The following is a 17,096-nucleotide window of genomic DNA, read 5'->3' on the forward strand; positions in this document are numbered from 1 at the left end:
GACTAATTTTGTAGGCACTGTATAGAAAAATCTATTCTTGTATGCAATGCAATGTAAGCTAAAATAATTGACAAAATAACAGTAAAAAAAATACTGAAAATAAAAATGGCTACAATGATGTTTTGTTCAGTCATATTGTGAACATGGTAAATAATTTACCTCAATTAGCACCTCACCTTTTAGTTGCTGTAACCCTAACCTTGTTAAAAAGAAAAATAAATATTTCTTAAAATAAACATCCCATGCAAACTCTGAAGAAATTAAGGAAAGTAAGGGGAATGCACAATGCCGATGTTTAGTGAGGACAGACTGTAACTCCTCTAAAAAGAACGTACTATATTTTACATCAGGGGGATCTGAAGGCAGAGAGACAGAAAATTCCTGCCTCACAGAACGTGGTACCTCCTGTGTGGAGCCCAGATGATTCCCCCATTCCACATCAGGAGATTTTACTTTATCATCAGTTCTGGATGACCATGGGACTGTGTGCAATGCATTGGCATCTCACCCAAGGCTGTGTTCAACTCTGCACTTCAAGTTCCTGTTAATTCACAACTGTTACAGATCATTGTTTCAAACATATTAGTGAAAAGGGTGTAGCCAACACAGCATATAAAGTATGATATTACATACCGAGAGCAAAATAAATTAAACTAAATGAGAGGACTGCGTTGAAGAATGCCATACTTCTTGTAACAGCTAGAGGTGAAGACACACTATTCCAGAAGTGGGGCTGGCCATACCTAACACCAAAATTGTGGTGTGTGTCCAAAAGGTTTTTCTCTGTAACACAGAACTTAGGAATAATAACAAAAAGTTCAATACGGAAAAGTAATTAAGCACATCCCCACACAGATAACAGGGCTGGTGAGAAAAAAATTGTGATATTGTGTACTGATAAAGAAGCTACTAGTGATTTAATTGGTTCCTAGACAGGTTAATGTAGTTATATTAAATATGGCTGTACACAGCAGTACAGCCAAGCATAAAAATACCAGCATATAATTCTAGGTCTAGGATATATATATACATACAAACAACACACACACAGGGAGGACAAAAGTAGGTTTACAGTTGTGAGTGCATGAAATAGAGTTTATTAAATTAGCATTTATTTATTAATTAATGTATTACTTATTTTTTTATTTGTCTTATTATTATTATTATTATCATTAAAGTCTGCTTCAGTGTAGCAATCATAGCCTATGCGTCTTTTTCCATGCAAACAACTGTAAACCTGCTTTTGCCCACTACTGTATAATATCGTGTGTGTGTGTGTGTGAGATGCACAGCAGGAGTAATGCCAACTAAATAATTCAAGCTTACTGATTATAAATGATATATTTGGAGGGGCACATTGTTGGTGGTCTTTCTAAACTAATTTACCATGTGTTGTATCATGCTGCCAGGGGTACATTACATCTCCCAGACCTTGTCATTGATTGAACTCCTTACACTTCTACGGTCACACAAATATTTTTTGAAGATACACTACTGCCTCACATTGCCTAGAGTCCATGATGCAGTATCAGAGGTATATATATGCGCATTCTTCCCATGACTATGTGGCTATTCCTCCTACATCCCAAAAACAAAGTTGTTTGGCTAATCGGCAAACAAGAGTGTTATGGATGGATTATGAGAATAGCTGCAATAGAAGCTTGCGAATATGTAACAAAATTAAAAGTAAGAAAACTGCTGACAATAAAATAGCTAAAACAACATTTCACTCATGCATATGCTGAATATGGCAAATAAGGTGTCATTTTGCTTGACTTGTCAACTTAAATAAATAAATCAATTAATTAATTGCAAGTATTATAATAAAAAAAAATCACACACTTCCAAATAAATATCAAAGAAACAGGTTCAAACAAACTGTTCATACTCAAACTAGGAAAATCTGGGAAATGGGTTTACTGTATAAAATGTTTAATACTTTCAGTACACTTATTTAACTGATGTTAGACATTATTACATCTGTAAGAGGAGACAAATAGAACTGCTTTGCTGGCATTTAAGAACTGGTGTAGAAAATGTTACTTTTCTGTAGGTCAAAAACAGTACAATATTACAAATTCCAAATTGTCAAAGTGCTAAAGCTAAAAGAGTATTTAATCCAATCTAGTTCTGCAGCAGATATTTCTTTGCTTCTAATTCAGTTAGCAACAGTTTTCTGAAAGTCAGCAGACATACTGAAAACTAGTATTCAAACAAAACCAGATATGGCATTTCACAGAGCATTTGCAAATAACATTTATAATGATGAAGGACATTAATTAGATTTATTTTAATTTCAGCCCTGTTTTCATTTTCTTAGCAAGTGTTTACAATATTATTTCAAGCTTATCCTAACCCATTAACACAAAATTAATTCTGGTATTATTTGAAATATCTAGTAAAAGAATTTAAGCATTAATGGGAGCGATGAATATTTAAAATATTTTAAACTATATGTATATGAAAACTTAATATTTTACAATACCTCTAAAAACCAAAGTGTCTACATTTAGAAGCCCCATCTCTCTGTTCCTTGATTTTTTAATTTTATTTTAAAATGTAGGAGTTCATACTACTATACACTCCCAAAATATCAGGAAGTGGTTTACATGTTGCTCAAAGGCTAAAATATTGAGGCAGCTTCATGATGGCATTTGTTTTAAACCATTATTTTAATGAATCATTTAAAAATCTACTCTTATCTTGTTTTTACTGTACTGTACTCTTCTAAAAAGACCGGCATATGAAATGCAAATACATACACTTTAGTCCATCACTCTGTTCTTCAAAGCAGATCAAAAGTAGAGCTAACAATACCTATTTTGTACAAAATGAAAAGTTAACCATTTCACTCATAACAGAATATTTATGATGCATAAAAGAAAATGTAACTAATGTAACTAACAAAATGACTGGCTCTTATATGGGATCATTCTCATGTTTCTAAAACAATGCATTCTAGAGTGTTCCACAAACAATAACAAGGCATCGATTACTGACAAGCTATCCAAAAATATTTGTATGTGAAATGTTTGAAAGTTAACATTTTTGAACAATTACAAGTGAAATCATGATCTGTGTTATTAGACTTGAGATGGCAGGCTTAAAGTACGCTATGTAAGATTTATTAAGGTAGCTTATTTCTTGAAATTTTCAGTTAAACACTGCTGGGGCAATGATGTTCAAAGGTTTACTGTCTGATTCTTTACTTGAAAGCAACTGACCCTAATGTCTAAATAAATTATTGTATATATTACATATATAGATATATAAAAAGCAATAAGTAACAAAAATATTTATCAGAAGATCCATTGATTGGATGTAAAATGAGTTTTGTTTGTTTGTTGATGTTTGTACAGCAGAGACTATAAATTAAAATAAATAAATAAATATTTTGAACAATATGATCTGGTAAAATAATTAGAATGTGAGGACACTTGCTAGAAATCTGTTATATCACTAATTGACCCTTTATGTTCCTTCAAAATAATAATAAATACTAATTCAATGATCCATCTATTATAGAGTTCAGCTAGAATATTCAACTGTATCAAGCATATATTAATCTCTTTATCTTCTGCTCCCAAACATGTCCTTCAAGACAGTAAAAATGTACTTGCAATACCACTAATTGCTGCATTCGTTCAAAATTGTTGACCAACATTGTTATAACTTCTGTTCTTCTTACTCAGACATAAAAACTCCTGTTTTTATTTAAGAAAAATACCAAATTAAGTCATTTTGCTCTATATGCTCTAAAGGATACTCCATTTTATGAAAATTTTCCAAAATGCAAATTCTTGGAACTTTAGTCGTATTAAAAGGTTCATATGATGTACAAAAAATATGTACAGCTGAAAATGGGCATAAAAAATAAAGGCAGCACATCAGTTCAAACCAACATGATGAAACAAAAACTACTCCATTTTAAAAAATAAGAAACTAATGCTTTCACGCAAAGCGTCATATAAACATCACAGCATAGCATAAAAAAAAGTCTGATTTTTATACACAAGACATATTTTCTATATACACATATAAAAGGTTTAACAAAACTTTTTCCCTATTATTACAGAATATTTTACCATGATGAACAGACAATGAGCCAGACCTCCTTGTGATTACTTTTTTCCTTTGTCGTCTTTGTAACATCAGCTGATACAGTTTGCTTTGGTCTCTAATTGAGTTTGCATGTATTCATAGGCAGATTTCTTTCTTCCTTTGAAACAAATAATCTTCTGGAAATGTATAGACACTTATTCAAAGGTCTAGGTAGAATTGCCGCATCTTAGAAAAGACAAACACCAGAAAGAAGGTGCTTTGAACATGGATATTCTAAACTTATTTTTCAAATGAAGCAGAAACACTGAGACATTCTGATCTGCCTGTGATATACAAATGTGCTCTTCAAACATAATTCAAATTTTACTGCTATGACTGATCTGCTGAGCTTGGTATTGGGCTGGCTTCAGTTCCTTCATCGTTGCTGCTGTCTACTTCTTGTTCCATTCCAGTATCGTCATCAAGACGTTGGCTAGTGAAGTTGGTTATTTCTAAGAAACCACTTGGTTCAACTACTACGTTGGACTGGCTGGAGTCTGGAGTAATTGAATACTGTGGGATAACCTAAAAAATAAAAGATAAAATAAATTCAAACAAAAATAAAATTTCATTATAACTTTAAATGAATTATCATTTCAAAGGATTTATATAGCCAAAAATAACAATGTCACCTTCCATAAATCGTAACTGTAATAAAGAAAACAAAACAAAGTATAAAATTATACTTATACGTAAGTAATATATAGACCTATTGGCTCTTTTTCCCTTAAATTTATTGTTATTATAAGGTATTTTGAAGTTATTGTTAATTCTTATGTTACAGACGTTTGTTATTTCAAAAGTTCTAGGAAAGCATTTAGTTTTGTTATGCTTTCACCTCCTTGTATAAAATGTTGAGCAATAAAATATACATACTGTATATACTGATTCAGCCTTTTTTAATTTAATACAGTTATGCATACACTACTACAGTAGCTTTAAACTTGCATTATCAACAGATCAAGAAAATGTATGTATAAGTATGATTCAATAAAGGCACATATCTAATCTTACTTTGTTTTATCCTTTATTTACTACACTGGCTTAAAGTTTATGAAACTACCTCAGATTTTCCAATGGAACCATGCTAAGCCATGCTAAGTACTGTTTACTGTACATCAACCAACTTTCTTCCTAAAGGCACCACCTGCAACATGTAATTGCTTAGCTAAACCTGTTCAATATGTTTAAAATGACAGGCAACCTGTGCTAACCTAAGCTGGCCCTAATGTGCACCAGGAAAACATTTCTCATACCAACAACACTGCCACACCATGCACTGAAATCAAACAGGTTGAATCCATGGACTCATGGTGGTTACATCAAATTCAAATCTATCCAAACAGGGATTTTTTTTTCAACTCCGCAAAGTTTTGATATTTCCATGCCACTCGGAGATGTGTTTTCTTGTTTTTCTTTGACAACATTCACTTGATGTGGTTTCTGGCTGTTGTATTCCATATGCAAAGCAAAGTCTAATAAGTGGTACATACTAAGATGACATTCTACACACCAATATTAAACTGAGGGGTGATTTGCCTGGTTGTGACCCTGCATTATTGATACGGTTCTATTCTTTACCCTGTGGGCCATCTGAACAACAAGCTGTTCTCTTTCACAGGATCACCTACACTTGGTAGTTACATTGACTGAAATGATTATGTGTGAAATGCCAGATAATTTGGGAGATACCAGAACTGACATGCCTTGCACCACTATGACATGTACAAACTCACTAATGTCACCAGTCTTGCCCAACTTAACATTAACTGTTGCTAGAAATGTTGTTCGGCCTGATTTATACCACACAACACTATCACATGACAATAACTGCATGATGGCCTGGTACAACAGCTGCACCAAGTCTGCTAAAGAAGCCCTGCAGCGGATCATAAAAACAGCAGAGGCCATTATTGGGACTGAACTGCCATCACTCAAACTCTTATATAAGACTCGCTGTGTGAGAAGGGCCAAAAACATTCTCAAGGACAAAACTCATCCTGGAAATTCTTTGTTTGAGCTCCTCCTGTCAGGCAGATGCTTTATGTCAATCCATGTACGTACAAACAGACTAAAAAACAGCTTTTTCCCATCTGCCACAAACTTTCTGAACTCTGAATCTCCTCAGTCTGAGATCATTTTTAATTGAACATGTGCAATAAGCTATATTGGTAATGTGCAATATACTAACGTAATACAATATATAATATGTAATGTACTATTCATTAACAGGTGCAATAACAATTTATGCTGCTGTACTTTGAGCAATAATAATTTGCTCTGGTTACTTGATCACTTTAACACTGTATACGACATATTTGGAATTATTTGACTTTTCTTTAAATGCACCTTGGGGCTGTCACAAAAAGTAACTTCATTGTGTTACACAATGACAATAAAGTGCTTGAGAGTGTACAATTTCTGTGCAGATGACTTTGTACCTAATTATTCTTATTCCACCTGAAAGACTGAGCAAACAAATACATCCTTACCTGTATCACATCCACATCTTTACTCTTCTGTACAGGCAGGCTCTGAATGCGAGTGAACTGGCTCTGAAGAGATGATCCAGAACCTATACTTTGTTGCAGCTGCTTAGTATGGCTTGACTGGACTACAGAGCTGGCAGTACTGCTGATGAGTTGACTAGCACCTACTATATGTGAAACATCAATGTTTTTACTGAAAGTACTACAGTCACTGGAGGAGTCTACCACCATTGGTTCTACATGAGGGTCAATCTGAGCCTCAATCATTGATATTTTTAAAATGTCCGACACAGTTGACTTCTCAGATGAGTGATGTGTATTGACACTAGTAACAGGTGCTGACTTTGCATCTGCTTCTCCTGTACTTTGTTTGGATAGTGGTGGAGCCTGGTGACTACCAAAAGTTATCTTTGTTACGGTTGCTCCTTGTGTTATGATTGGCTGTTGCACCTATAATCATTACAAAATAAAAATTAAAAGGTGGAAGATTGTTTAAAGAAATTTCTTAAAAGAATATTTTTCATTACAATACCATAATCATTAAAAACTAATAACAGTTGCAAAATTAAACAAAAAACAAAACTCAGTTACTACACCAAGTTATTTTCATGAATGTCATAAGGCTGTAACACATGAAACACTCAAATTAATACAACTTGGCATTAAAAAAAGTGATTAGAAAGGCATTAATGTATCTCAAAACATTTATAAGCAAAAATACTAGAGGTAACAGATTAACAAGTTTTTACGTAAAAATGTGATTTTTAAAATTCACACCTTAAGTTAGACAGAGGTGTGTGAAAATAAAAAGTATTATTAATAAAAATAAGAAAAACACTTCTTGAATAGTTAAATGAATCTGTAACAGAACTGTATAAGATGGTCTAAGAAGCAGTAAAGCCAGATCACTAATTTCTAGAGGCATCAGTTACAGTAAATTGACATGACACATTTACTGTATTTTTGAGCAGCTACTACATATCAGAAATCCAGAAAAAAAAAGATAAAACAGAAAAAGTCAAATAAGGCTAAGTAAAAATCATTATAATATTCAAAATAAAGTAAGCAAGCATCAAAAAACACTTAAGTATATTCAAGAAAAATGATAATTAGTGCCTAAACGATATGGATTTCTCAGACCGATGACAATATTAATATGTGGACAGCCAAGATGAAGTATTACCCATATACTGTATATTAAACACACCAGTAATGTCTGCACAAGTATTACGTTAGCCTAAAAAAATAAGAATTTTTGCTATTCAAAGCACAGAGACGTCTGACATTTGACAGTCACTCTTAAGTGTATGCAACAGGTGGTGTGACAGTAACCGTCTAATTGCTACATTGATGCATATAAAAAGATAATAAACTAAATCTGCTGACTTAAATATAAAGAATAAACTTAACTAACCACAAAGCTGTATTAATAAATAATTATTATTAACTATTTATTAATGCATTAACAAATGATTCAACTCCCATATATTATATATATATATGCCATAAAATTTGTATTTATTAACTTATTTCCATATATGCATATCATGCATATATGCAACAATAAGGATATTGTTACACAACCAGTAATGAACTTGCTATAGGCAGGCTTATCCAGGTTTAATTATTTTTTACTTTTGTTTTTATTTTTAACAGCTTTACCAGTTTCATTTGCACATATTATAATTACTGAAAGAAACAGTACCTGTTTATTAGACTAGATAAAATTACTGAAATGTATAAATATGCATATCTTTCAGAATCTCATTTGTCACAAGATTGACACCTACCTCTCAAATTAGCAGATTCCATTCATAAGTGCAAAGGAGAAGAGAGAGAATAAGCGAAAACAGTAGGCTAGAAAATTAGACGAGTGAGAGTCACAAAAGAGGAAGCATTTTAATAACAAACAACGTGAAAGCATAGGGCTGGGCAATATAAACGATTTTTACACTTATCTTCAAATAAAATTTAAACGATATGAAAATAAGAAACTTCAATAAACTGTTGCTAAAGAGCATTGTTTGATTTCACACATCAATCTATTACACCACAGAAACTACCGCAGTTCCAACCAATCTCATGCTATTCTTATAAGAAAGTATAAGCCTGTGCACAAAAAAGAAGCACAGCAAATTTGGTTGAGATAGTGAAGCACGCCACACATTACTGTTTCAAATGCACAAGACTCATGTAAGGGACAAACACTAGTTCAGCAGAATCTTTAAGTATAAAGAAAGTGACAGCTCACCAGCCACAAAAATGAGATAAACAAGGTAAAAAGATGTTGGTGGTGTGACAGTCCTTTGACTATTTAAATTCTGACACGCAGCAAACTGGTACTGTGTATTGTAAACTTTGCCGAAAATATGTGCCTAGCAAAACTGAAAATACTGCAAACGTATTTTAGTACCTGAAGTACTACAATCCAATAGAACATACAAAATTCAAGTGTTTACAATCACAAACACCGAAAATGTCAAACCTGTCCCAATGAACTTGTAGCAAGCAAGTCATTGATAAAGCTCAGCAACAAACCCTACTGGTTGGTGTTTTCTACTGTTGCGCCCTATGAAAGAAATGGTACCAATACATACTGCTGAATATGAAAGATTCAAGAAGCTAATTAAAGTGATGGACCCAAGATATGAGCTACCTGGTCACAAACATTTCTCTCACATTGCACTTCCCCAGCTTGAAGGCCATTGCAGAGAGACACTTGAAAAACAGATGAAAAATGTGCACTACTTTTCCACTATCTCTGATTTGAATTTCCCCAATGGGATTAATAACGATTATCTAATCTAATCTGTGGTAAAGTCATACATCACAACCATACATAAGCATCACCATCCACTTCATAGACAAAGAATGGAGTCTTCAGAATAAATGTTTACAAACGGCATACAATCCTCAAAAAACCACACAAGCAAGCTTACTGCCCAAGGCCTGACCAGGACACTCATATCCTGGGGACTGAGTCAAAGCAGATAAGTGAGCATGACAAAAGACAGTGGGACAAATACAATAGTGCTTCGAGCATCAGCTGCACTCGGCAATTGGAAAGTTTGCGTGTGGAGCAATTACAGTTACTCTCACAGCTACTATTATCACCTCAGTGCATTTTAGTATGCTGTATGAGCTTTTATAGCTTGTATTACTGCTCTATTATCATATAAAGCATAAGAATAATGATGATCAAAAATAATTGAAATAAATCACTAGAAATAGCAAGGGCAAAATGGAAAGGTAAAGTTATTCTGCAGTAACTGTTATCTTCCTCTTGATTTGGGCTAAATACATTATCAGAAGAAAACAATATATTTATTTTATATCACTGTCTAAAATTTTTTATTTGACTTTTACATTGATGTAATGGTCTTTTCAATTTCAATTTTCCTCTTTCACAGAGAAAGGAGGCAAAGACAAGAGGGTGGGTGGAGGAAGCTGTTAATGTTTGTAAGAAAGTGGTTGCTACCTTCACCTACTCATGGAAAAAGAAGTGAGAGCTGGTGGCTGCTCTGGAAAAACATCAACTGCACCCAGACAAACTTGAGGACTTGAAAGGCAAACTGATCGATCAAGAAGAAATGGCTTGAAAAGGCAATTTAAGAATTATGGCAAATGTGGTTCCCAAACCTCTTGAACGTTGCCCTGGAGATCATGCAGGCTCATCACGTGTACACTGGCCGTGCCAATGCCAACTTGCGGGCTCTAATAATAAAATTTCTGAGGTCTTCGTACCATCAACAAATTATGTTGGAGGCACGCCATGTTCAAAACATCTATTCCGTACCCTCACAGACCTGGTTCTTCACGGATTTTAGTTCAATTACTGAACAGCAAAGGATGGCCATGGCCCCAGTTGCCCAGAAAGCACATGTTGCCGGAGTTTAACCATATTTGCACTATCCTGCAAAATTGAAAATATGTCTTGATTCAGCGCATCACCTGTTTGACTCACTCTCTGAGGCACTAACAGTGAATGACAACTTCGTTTCAACCGGCACTTTCACTGCGTGAAGATCTCTTCATTCACTCCGACTTACATTGTTGCATTATGTACATCATTAGTCAAGTTTGAGTTTAAAAAAGTTAAAAGTCTGGCTTTTAACCCAGTATGATATGTTGGCTATCTGTATACTTTTTATTAGGAATCTCTTCAGTTCTTACGTGTTTCTGTTTCATTTACCCTTTGGTTTTGTGTGTCTGATATGTTGAGTTTTCTTTTTTTTTTTTTTTTATTGTACAGCACTTTGGTTAGCCTTGATGTTATTTTTAAAGTGCTTTATAAATAAATAAATAAACAAATAAATAAGTTCAAATACTGGCTGTGGAGCGGCCATTCAGGTTTCTGTCGTACCTAATGATTTTACTATTGAATGGAATTTTGAACTGTCCTTTGTATTTTTCATATGATGTTGATATAACGTTGTGTTAACATACACCAAAGTGGAATTAGGGCACTGCATAGCTTATCTCCTCAATGGGTTTGTGGTGGTGGGAGTGCTCGGGCCTGATGGCATCATCAGCATCATTGTGGGTTGCCAGGTGCCACAGTTAACCCTCGCCCTCCATTATTTTGTTCTACGTGTTCTTCACATTAATTATGTGGCTGAGGATGAGGATTGGAGGGAGTGGGGTGGTTTTTGGCCTCTCTTTTTGAGTTCCTTTTTGTTTCACTCCTGGAAGGCCAGTGTCCAGGCGTGTTTTGGGGATCGGTCGGAGACAGGATGTGTGGGTACTGGGGGTCATTCGGGTCATCACTGCTTGCTTCTGCTTTTAGGCATTTACTTATTGTGGGGTCCCTGCCACTGGGGTTAGTTTGTGGGCCAGTTGGGATGGAGCCTGAGCTGTGGGAACTCTTGGTTTTGAAGTTTGTGACATTATCAATTGCTGCACAACAGCATACTATTACTTCCATTTCTTGTCTTTCTGTTCTGTCTTCTGCCAGACTCTTTTCTCGGTCTAATTATGACAAAGTTTAACATTATTTCGTGGAACGTCAGGGCCCTGAATTCAGGTCAGTGGCGCCCTTGTCTCCTCGATCTCTTGCACCGTCAACACATGGATGTGGCTTTAATTCTGTAGTTGCACCTGTTGGCCACAGACGTCTCCCGCTGTGATAATAAGCTCTACAGAGTTGCGGCGTCCTCCTCTACTCCCTGTAACTTATGTGCCATACTTATTCTACTGCACCACACCTTAGAAATTAAATTTTTGGAATTGGGCAATGATGATACAGGTCGATTTTGTAACTTGAAGTCCGAGCTAGAATGTCGTAAATTACTCTCTGTTTCCACCTATGGCTGTACCCCGTATCGCCTCTGTCGGACCTCACCAGCAATACCTCTGACTGTGAACTTCTGGTTGGCACTGATGCAAACACCACCTTAAAACCCACTGCTAGACAAATCACCACCACTGGTTGGCAAGCATATACCTCACTCTACATATTCTTTAAGGAATTTTACTGCCAATCTTAATTTAAAAGATTCACTGCAGTTATTTAATCCTTCAGTATGAGAATTATTATTTTCTCCTCCTGCCATAATTCACACTCTTGCACGGATTGTATTTTCATATCACACAACCTGACTCCGTTGGTCTCAGATGCTTCATTGGTCTATATCTGACCATAAATTTAATCATTTACATTTGATCTGTCCATTTTTAACATCTCACACCCAGAGGTGAAAATTCAACATGTCTCTTCTGAAAAACAAATTTTTGTGGCAAACAACTTGCTGAGGTGTTCTTATCATTCAATATTAGCTCTGTAGATAATGCAGGTGCCATCTGGGAGGCAATTAAAGGCTTAATTCAAGACTTTACCATCTCCTTTTCCTCACATTTGGCACATACTAAACTCCAAAAAAAAAAACAAAAAAAAAAGACAAGTCTAAACTTTCATTTTTAGAAAGAGCATGCATCCCTTGTGGCTAATAAAGAACACAAATTACTGAATTACTAACACTAGATCCGAGCTTAATAGCCTTTTAATCTAAAGAGACAAATATTTAACCCATTGAACTTGGGCTCGCTATTATGTCTCCGGGGCCAGGTTGAGCAGAAATTGTGTTGTTGGGATTAAGCCAAATTCCTCCTTTGCCTCCATACCTTCTATCCATACTAAATCTGGCTCAATTTCTAATGATCCCTAGATAATAAATAATGAATTCATAGATTACTACTCTAAACTATCTACTGACAACTCTGGTACCACTCCCTCAGATATCAAATCATTTCTAAATACCATTCTGTTCCCCTGTCTCATTAAGGAAAAGACTTCTGTTCTAGATGCTCCCATCTCTTTACCTGAACTTAAAGAGGCATTACACTCAATGGGCACAGGCAAGGCCCCGGAGATGGACGGAATCCTGCCTGTGGGAATTTCCACATTCTGGAAACACTCATCCCTTCCCCTTTGGAGATGACCAGTGCAGCCGCCTCCACTGGTCATTTAAAACCTAGTATTAATATTGCAGTTATTTCTCTACTTTTGAAGCAAGGTAAAAACCATACTCTGTGTCAGAGTTACAGACCCCCCTCTCTTACTAATATGGATACAAAACTGCTAGCTAAAGTTTTGGCCCACTGCTTACACAGTCATTAGCAAATTAATCCTCCCCCAACCAGTCTAGTTTCAAACATTCACAGTTAGCCTCGGATAACATGAAGACTTCTGCATGTCATTAATTCAGCTCCCTCCCTCCTTAGCCTTGCTGTGCTCCTTTCCCTGGATGCTGAAAAGGCTTTTGATCAAATGAACTGACAATTCCTATGGTAAGTCATGGACAGAATGGGCTTCAGTCCAAGGTTTATAAATCTGGTGAAAACTCTAGTCCTCTCCCTCTGCAGTTCTCTTATCTAATTCAGATATCTTACGTCCCTTCACTATTAGTAGGGGGGGCTATGCAAGGCTGTCGTCTCCTCTTCATCTCCTTTATCTTCAACTTACTGTATCTCTCAAAAACGTTCACAATTGCAATCCGTAATTCCCAGCTTCTAACTCCTATTATAATTTCAAATTCCAGGCACATAATATTCTTATATGTCGAGGACATCCTCCTTTACCTAGGCAATGTTTGGACTCACATCCCTTGTTTCAAAGCCCTGTCTGGTTTCAAAAATAATAGGTCTTAATTGTCTCTTTTGCCCCTTAATGATATGTGCTGTCAATTCTCCCTACAGTCTGTCATCCATATATCTAGTAGTATTAGATATTTGGGAGTTGATATTACTGCCTCAATCTCAGACATATCACCTAATAATTATCGCTGCTTCATTGCTGATGCGAAAGCCTCCATAAACATCTGGTCCAAACTCAACCTCTCTTTTCAATCTTGTTTGTCCATTATCAAAATGAATATTGTACCCCGCTTCAACTTCATTAACTCCATGCTGCCTCTTCCACCTCCTACTAAATATTAGTCCAAAGTTAGGTCACTGATCTCAAGGTTCCTCTGGAATGGCAAGAGACCAAACCTTAAACATTCAGCCCTGGTTAGAGATTGACTGAGTGTAGGTGTACTGCTGCCTGACCTAGAACTATTCTGCTGGGCTTTCACCTTCTGCCCTATCTTGTCATGGCTGTGTCCTCCCCCATAATTCTTTTCCTTAGCTACCTATAGAATCCTCCCCCTGTTTTCTCCCACTCTCTCTTCAGGGTGCTTTGTTTAACTACTTGAACTTTCCTTGGGACCTATTTTGCCATATGCTATCAATATCTGGCATCGTGTGGACAATTTTCTTGCACCCTCTGGAAAATGGCACTCCCTCACTCCTATATTTCATAACCCTGCTCTCTCAATTGGTGGCTGGCCCTGTGTATTTCTCCCTGGCACCATGCTGGAATTGGTGTGTTGGGGGATCTTTTTAATAGTTCAGGGCTTATGACATTCCAGTCTTTGCAAGCACATTTTAATTTTGCTGGTTCCGGTTTCTTTTTCTAACTTCATCTCCAATCAGTGCTCAGAACATGTGGGATTTCCCTGACTACCAAATCACTTTTTATTCTATTTGCTCTTTTTCTCCCAAGAAAAAAAAATGTCTCTACCCTCTACTTTGCAAAGCATCCTATAAACCTATGTCCTTGATTTCTCTTTGGTCCAGAGACTTTTCCCCTCTCCCTTCATCCCTTTCATAGGCCATTGTACTCTCTAATGTTAGGTTTTGTTCTAGAAACCCAAACTACTAGCAAACCCAGTTCAAAATTCTACACAGACTCTATTCTACTCCCCACAAACAGTTTCTGATGGGCCACACTATTGATATTCTCTGTCAATTATGTTCCCTTGGTTTATCTGACACTTTTCTCCATATGTTCTGGCACTGAATTCCTGTCTTTTCCTTTTGGACACAAGTACTGTATGTCACCTATTGTCTTCCTTTCTTTCCAGCAGTATTCCTCGGTTACCACAAATATTTATTGTTTTGGACCTTTCAAGGCGTCTACTCAAACTCTGAACACAAGTTATTATGTCTGGGTACCTGGCAGTCAAACTTAATTATGCCTCCCTCTGGAAGACACCTGAATGCATCCCTGTTGGCATCTGGCAGTCCTTCTTCTACAACTTAATAAATTTGGAGTTGTAATATAATTGAATCCTGGTCTGCTGTGGCTCAATTGTGTAAATCTCAGCTTGTTACTCCTTGACTTTTTTTACCCCTTGGCTCAGGCTCTGTGGGAGAGGGTGGGTTGGGTTACTTTGTATGCTATGTCCATTTATTGATATATCCTGTCAATCTGTTTTTACTTAATAAAAAGTTTATCATAAAAAAAGAAATACAATACAGAGCATGGCTATTTTTGTTTGCACTTTAAAGTATATGTTTTCCAAAAGTTAATTTTATTTACCTGAGTGTTTTCCAATCTGGGATGACCAATAATTGTATTTTTTTTTTTATTTATTTAATTTGTATATCTGGGCTACAATCTGGTCATCTTCTAAATTTAAGTTGTGTTTTAGCCATTTAGGAAACAGCATACTCTATTTGCAGAAACGATACACTGTATACAAAGTTGTGTCAGTTTGTTTGTTGATATTTGATACTTAAATTATTAAAAAACTTGAAGAAACATGTGCATTGACTTAACTATGCACAAAGGTTATAAGTATGCAAGTCTGTGTAACTTTACATTTTGGTATCCAGTAAAGCTTGAACACCATTAATATTTATGTTGACAACATTTGTTGGTGTAATTTATTAATTAAAATTTGGTTTAAATTTGCAGTCATTTTTTATGTTCAGATTCTAACGTCCAATCTTAATTGAACAGCCTTGAAGTCAATAAATAATGACTCGAGGTATACCATGATAACAATCGATATAGAAAAAAATTGCGATCGTTTTTTGTTTTGGCATATCATCAATCCCTATAAAGACATTAATCACATTTCAAAATATTGTAAAATGTTGTTGGAATTTTTAAATGATAACGGTCCAAAATAACATGCTGTTTATTAAGCCAGCAGATCTGGCTTTTGCTCATGAGTGGAGCTTCATTAAAAAAAAACAAAAAATTAAAAATACCCATCAATAATCTAAGATTTCTTTTTCTCTTTTGCAGCTGTCTCCCTGTATAAAACTAACCATAAGTTCAGGTGGAGGATTACAATAACTGGTTTAACAGCATTTCTCACAGCTTATACAGGGCCAGTAAGGAAAACATAATACTAAAAGGATGTGAGAAAACAAAAAAAATATCTGACATGTTTTTGACTACAGCTCTGCCTAGAAATAAAGCATATCTGCTTTTAAAGGATGTGTAACATATGAAGAAACACACCTTCATTTAACAAGTTCAAATAAATTCACAGTGAGAAAGGCAACTTTGGAAGGCTTCTTATTTGCAAATAATGTGATCCATTTGCTTCAGAGTAACGTTTAAGTGCTCTTTCGAGAGCAGAGGTTATCAGTTACCTTACTGGAAAAAGAGCTGCAAGTCACTTTAGTATGACAAACTTGTTAATGAGTCGACAACAAGAACAGGTTAACATGCCTTTACTGACAAGTAAATTGTTCTAGCAAGCAATCGTACAACTCACTGAAGAAAATGTATAATGACTTAGAAAGCCAAACCTCTGATCTTTTGAAAGCTGCCAGACTGAACATTTCAAATGAGACTAAATAACAATCTGCACATTAATTTGATAAGTAAACAGACATTCGATTAAGAATGAATGCTTATCTGATAACTCTCACAGTGTTAGTTCTCTATCAAGCAATCACTGTGGCATACACAGACAGATGTATAACCATTTGAAAGTAAAACATCTGTAGTTTTTTACTCAATAAATGGCTGACCTAAAATACAATCTTAGCTACACAATGAAAGCCTTGTACACACTTTACACTCTGTAAAGTGGGAACTTTGACAAGCTGTGAAGACAATGGGGAAGCACAGAAAAACATACTCAGTGAAAATTTGACTTCTTGTCAGTTCCCGGGATGGTTTATGTGACAAAAGTTTAGCATGTGCATTGTTGGCAGTCTTTTCAT

At 35.5% G+C, this 17,096-nt stretch overlaps 1 protein-coding gene across 2 annotated transcripts in view; it reads right to left on the reverse strand.

Moving 5' to 3' along the window:
• Positions 1-1,914: 1,914 nt before the first annotated feature.
• emsy (EMSY transcriptional repressor, BRCA2 interacting) overlaps positions 1,915-17,096 on the reverse strand; it is a 94,410-nt gene continuing 79,228 nt past the window's right edge. For both annotated transcript variants that reach the window (XM_028799532.2, XM_028799531.2), the window contains exons 19-20: positions 6,594-7,040; positions 1,915-4,626 (exon numbers count right to left, since the gene is read on the reverse strand). In XM_028799532.2, the coding sequence (XP_028655365.1) occupies positions 4,432-4,626; positions 6,594-7,040 (642 nt within the window). In that variant the 3' untranslated portion in view covers positions 1,915-4,431. The remainder of the gene's footprint in view (positions 4,627-6,593; positions 7,041-17,096) is intronic.

The sequence above is a fragment of the Erpetoichthys calabaricus genome, chromosome 4 (genome assembly GCF_900747795.2).
Source record: "Erpetoichthys calabaricus chromosome 4, fErpCal1.3, whole genome shotgun sequence".
NCBI lineage: Eukaryota > Metazoa > Chordata > Cladistia > Polypteriformes > Polypteridae > Erpetoichthys > Erpetoichthys calabaricus.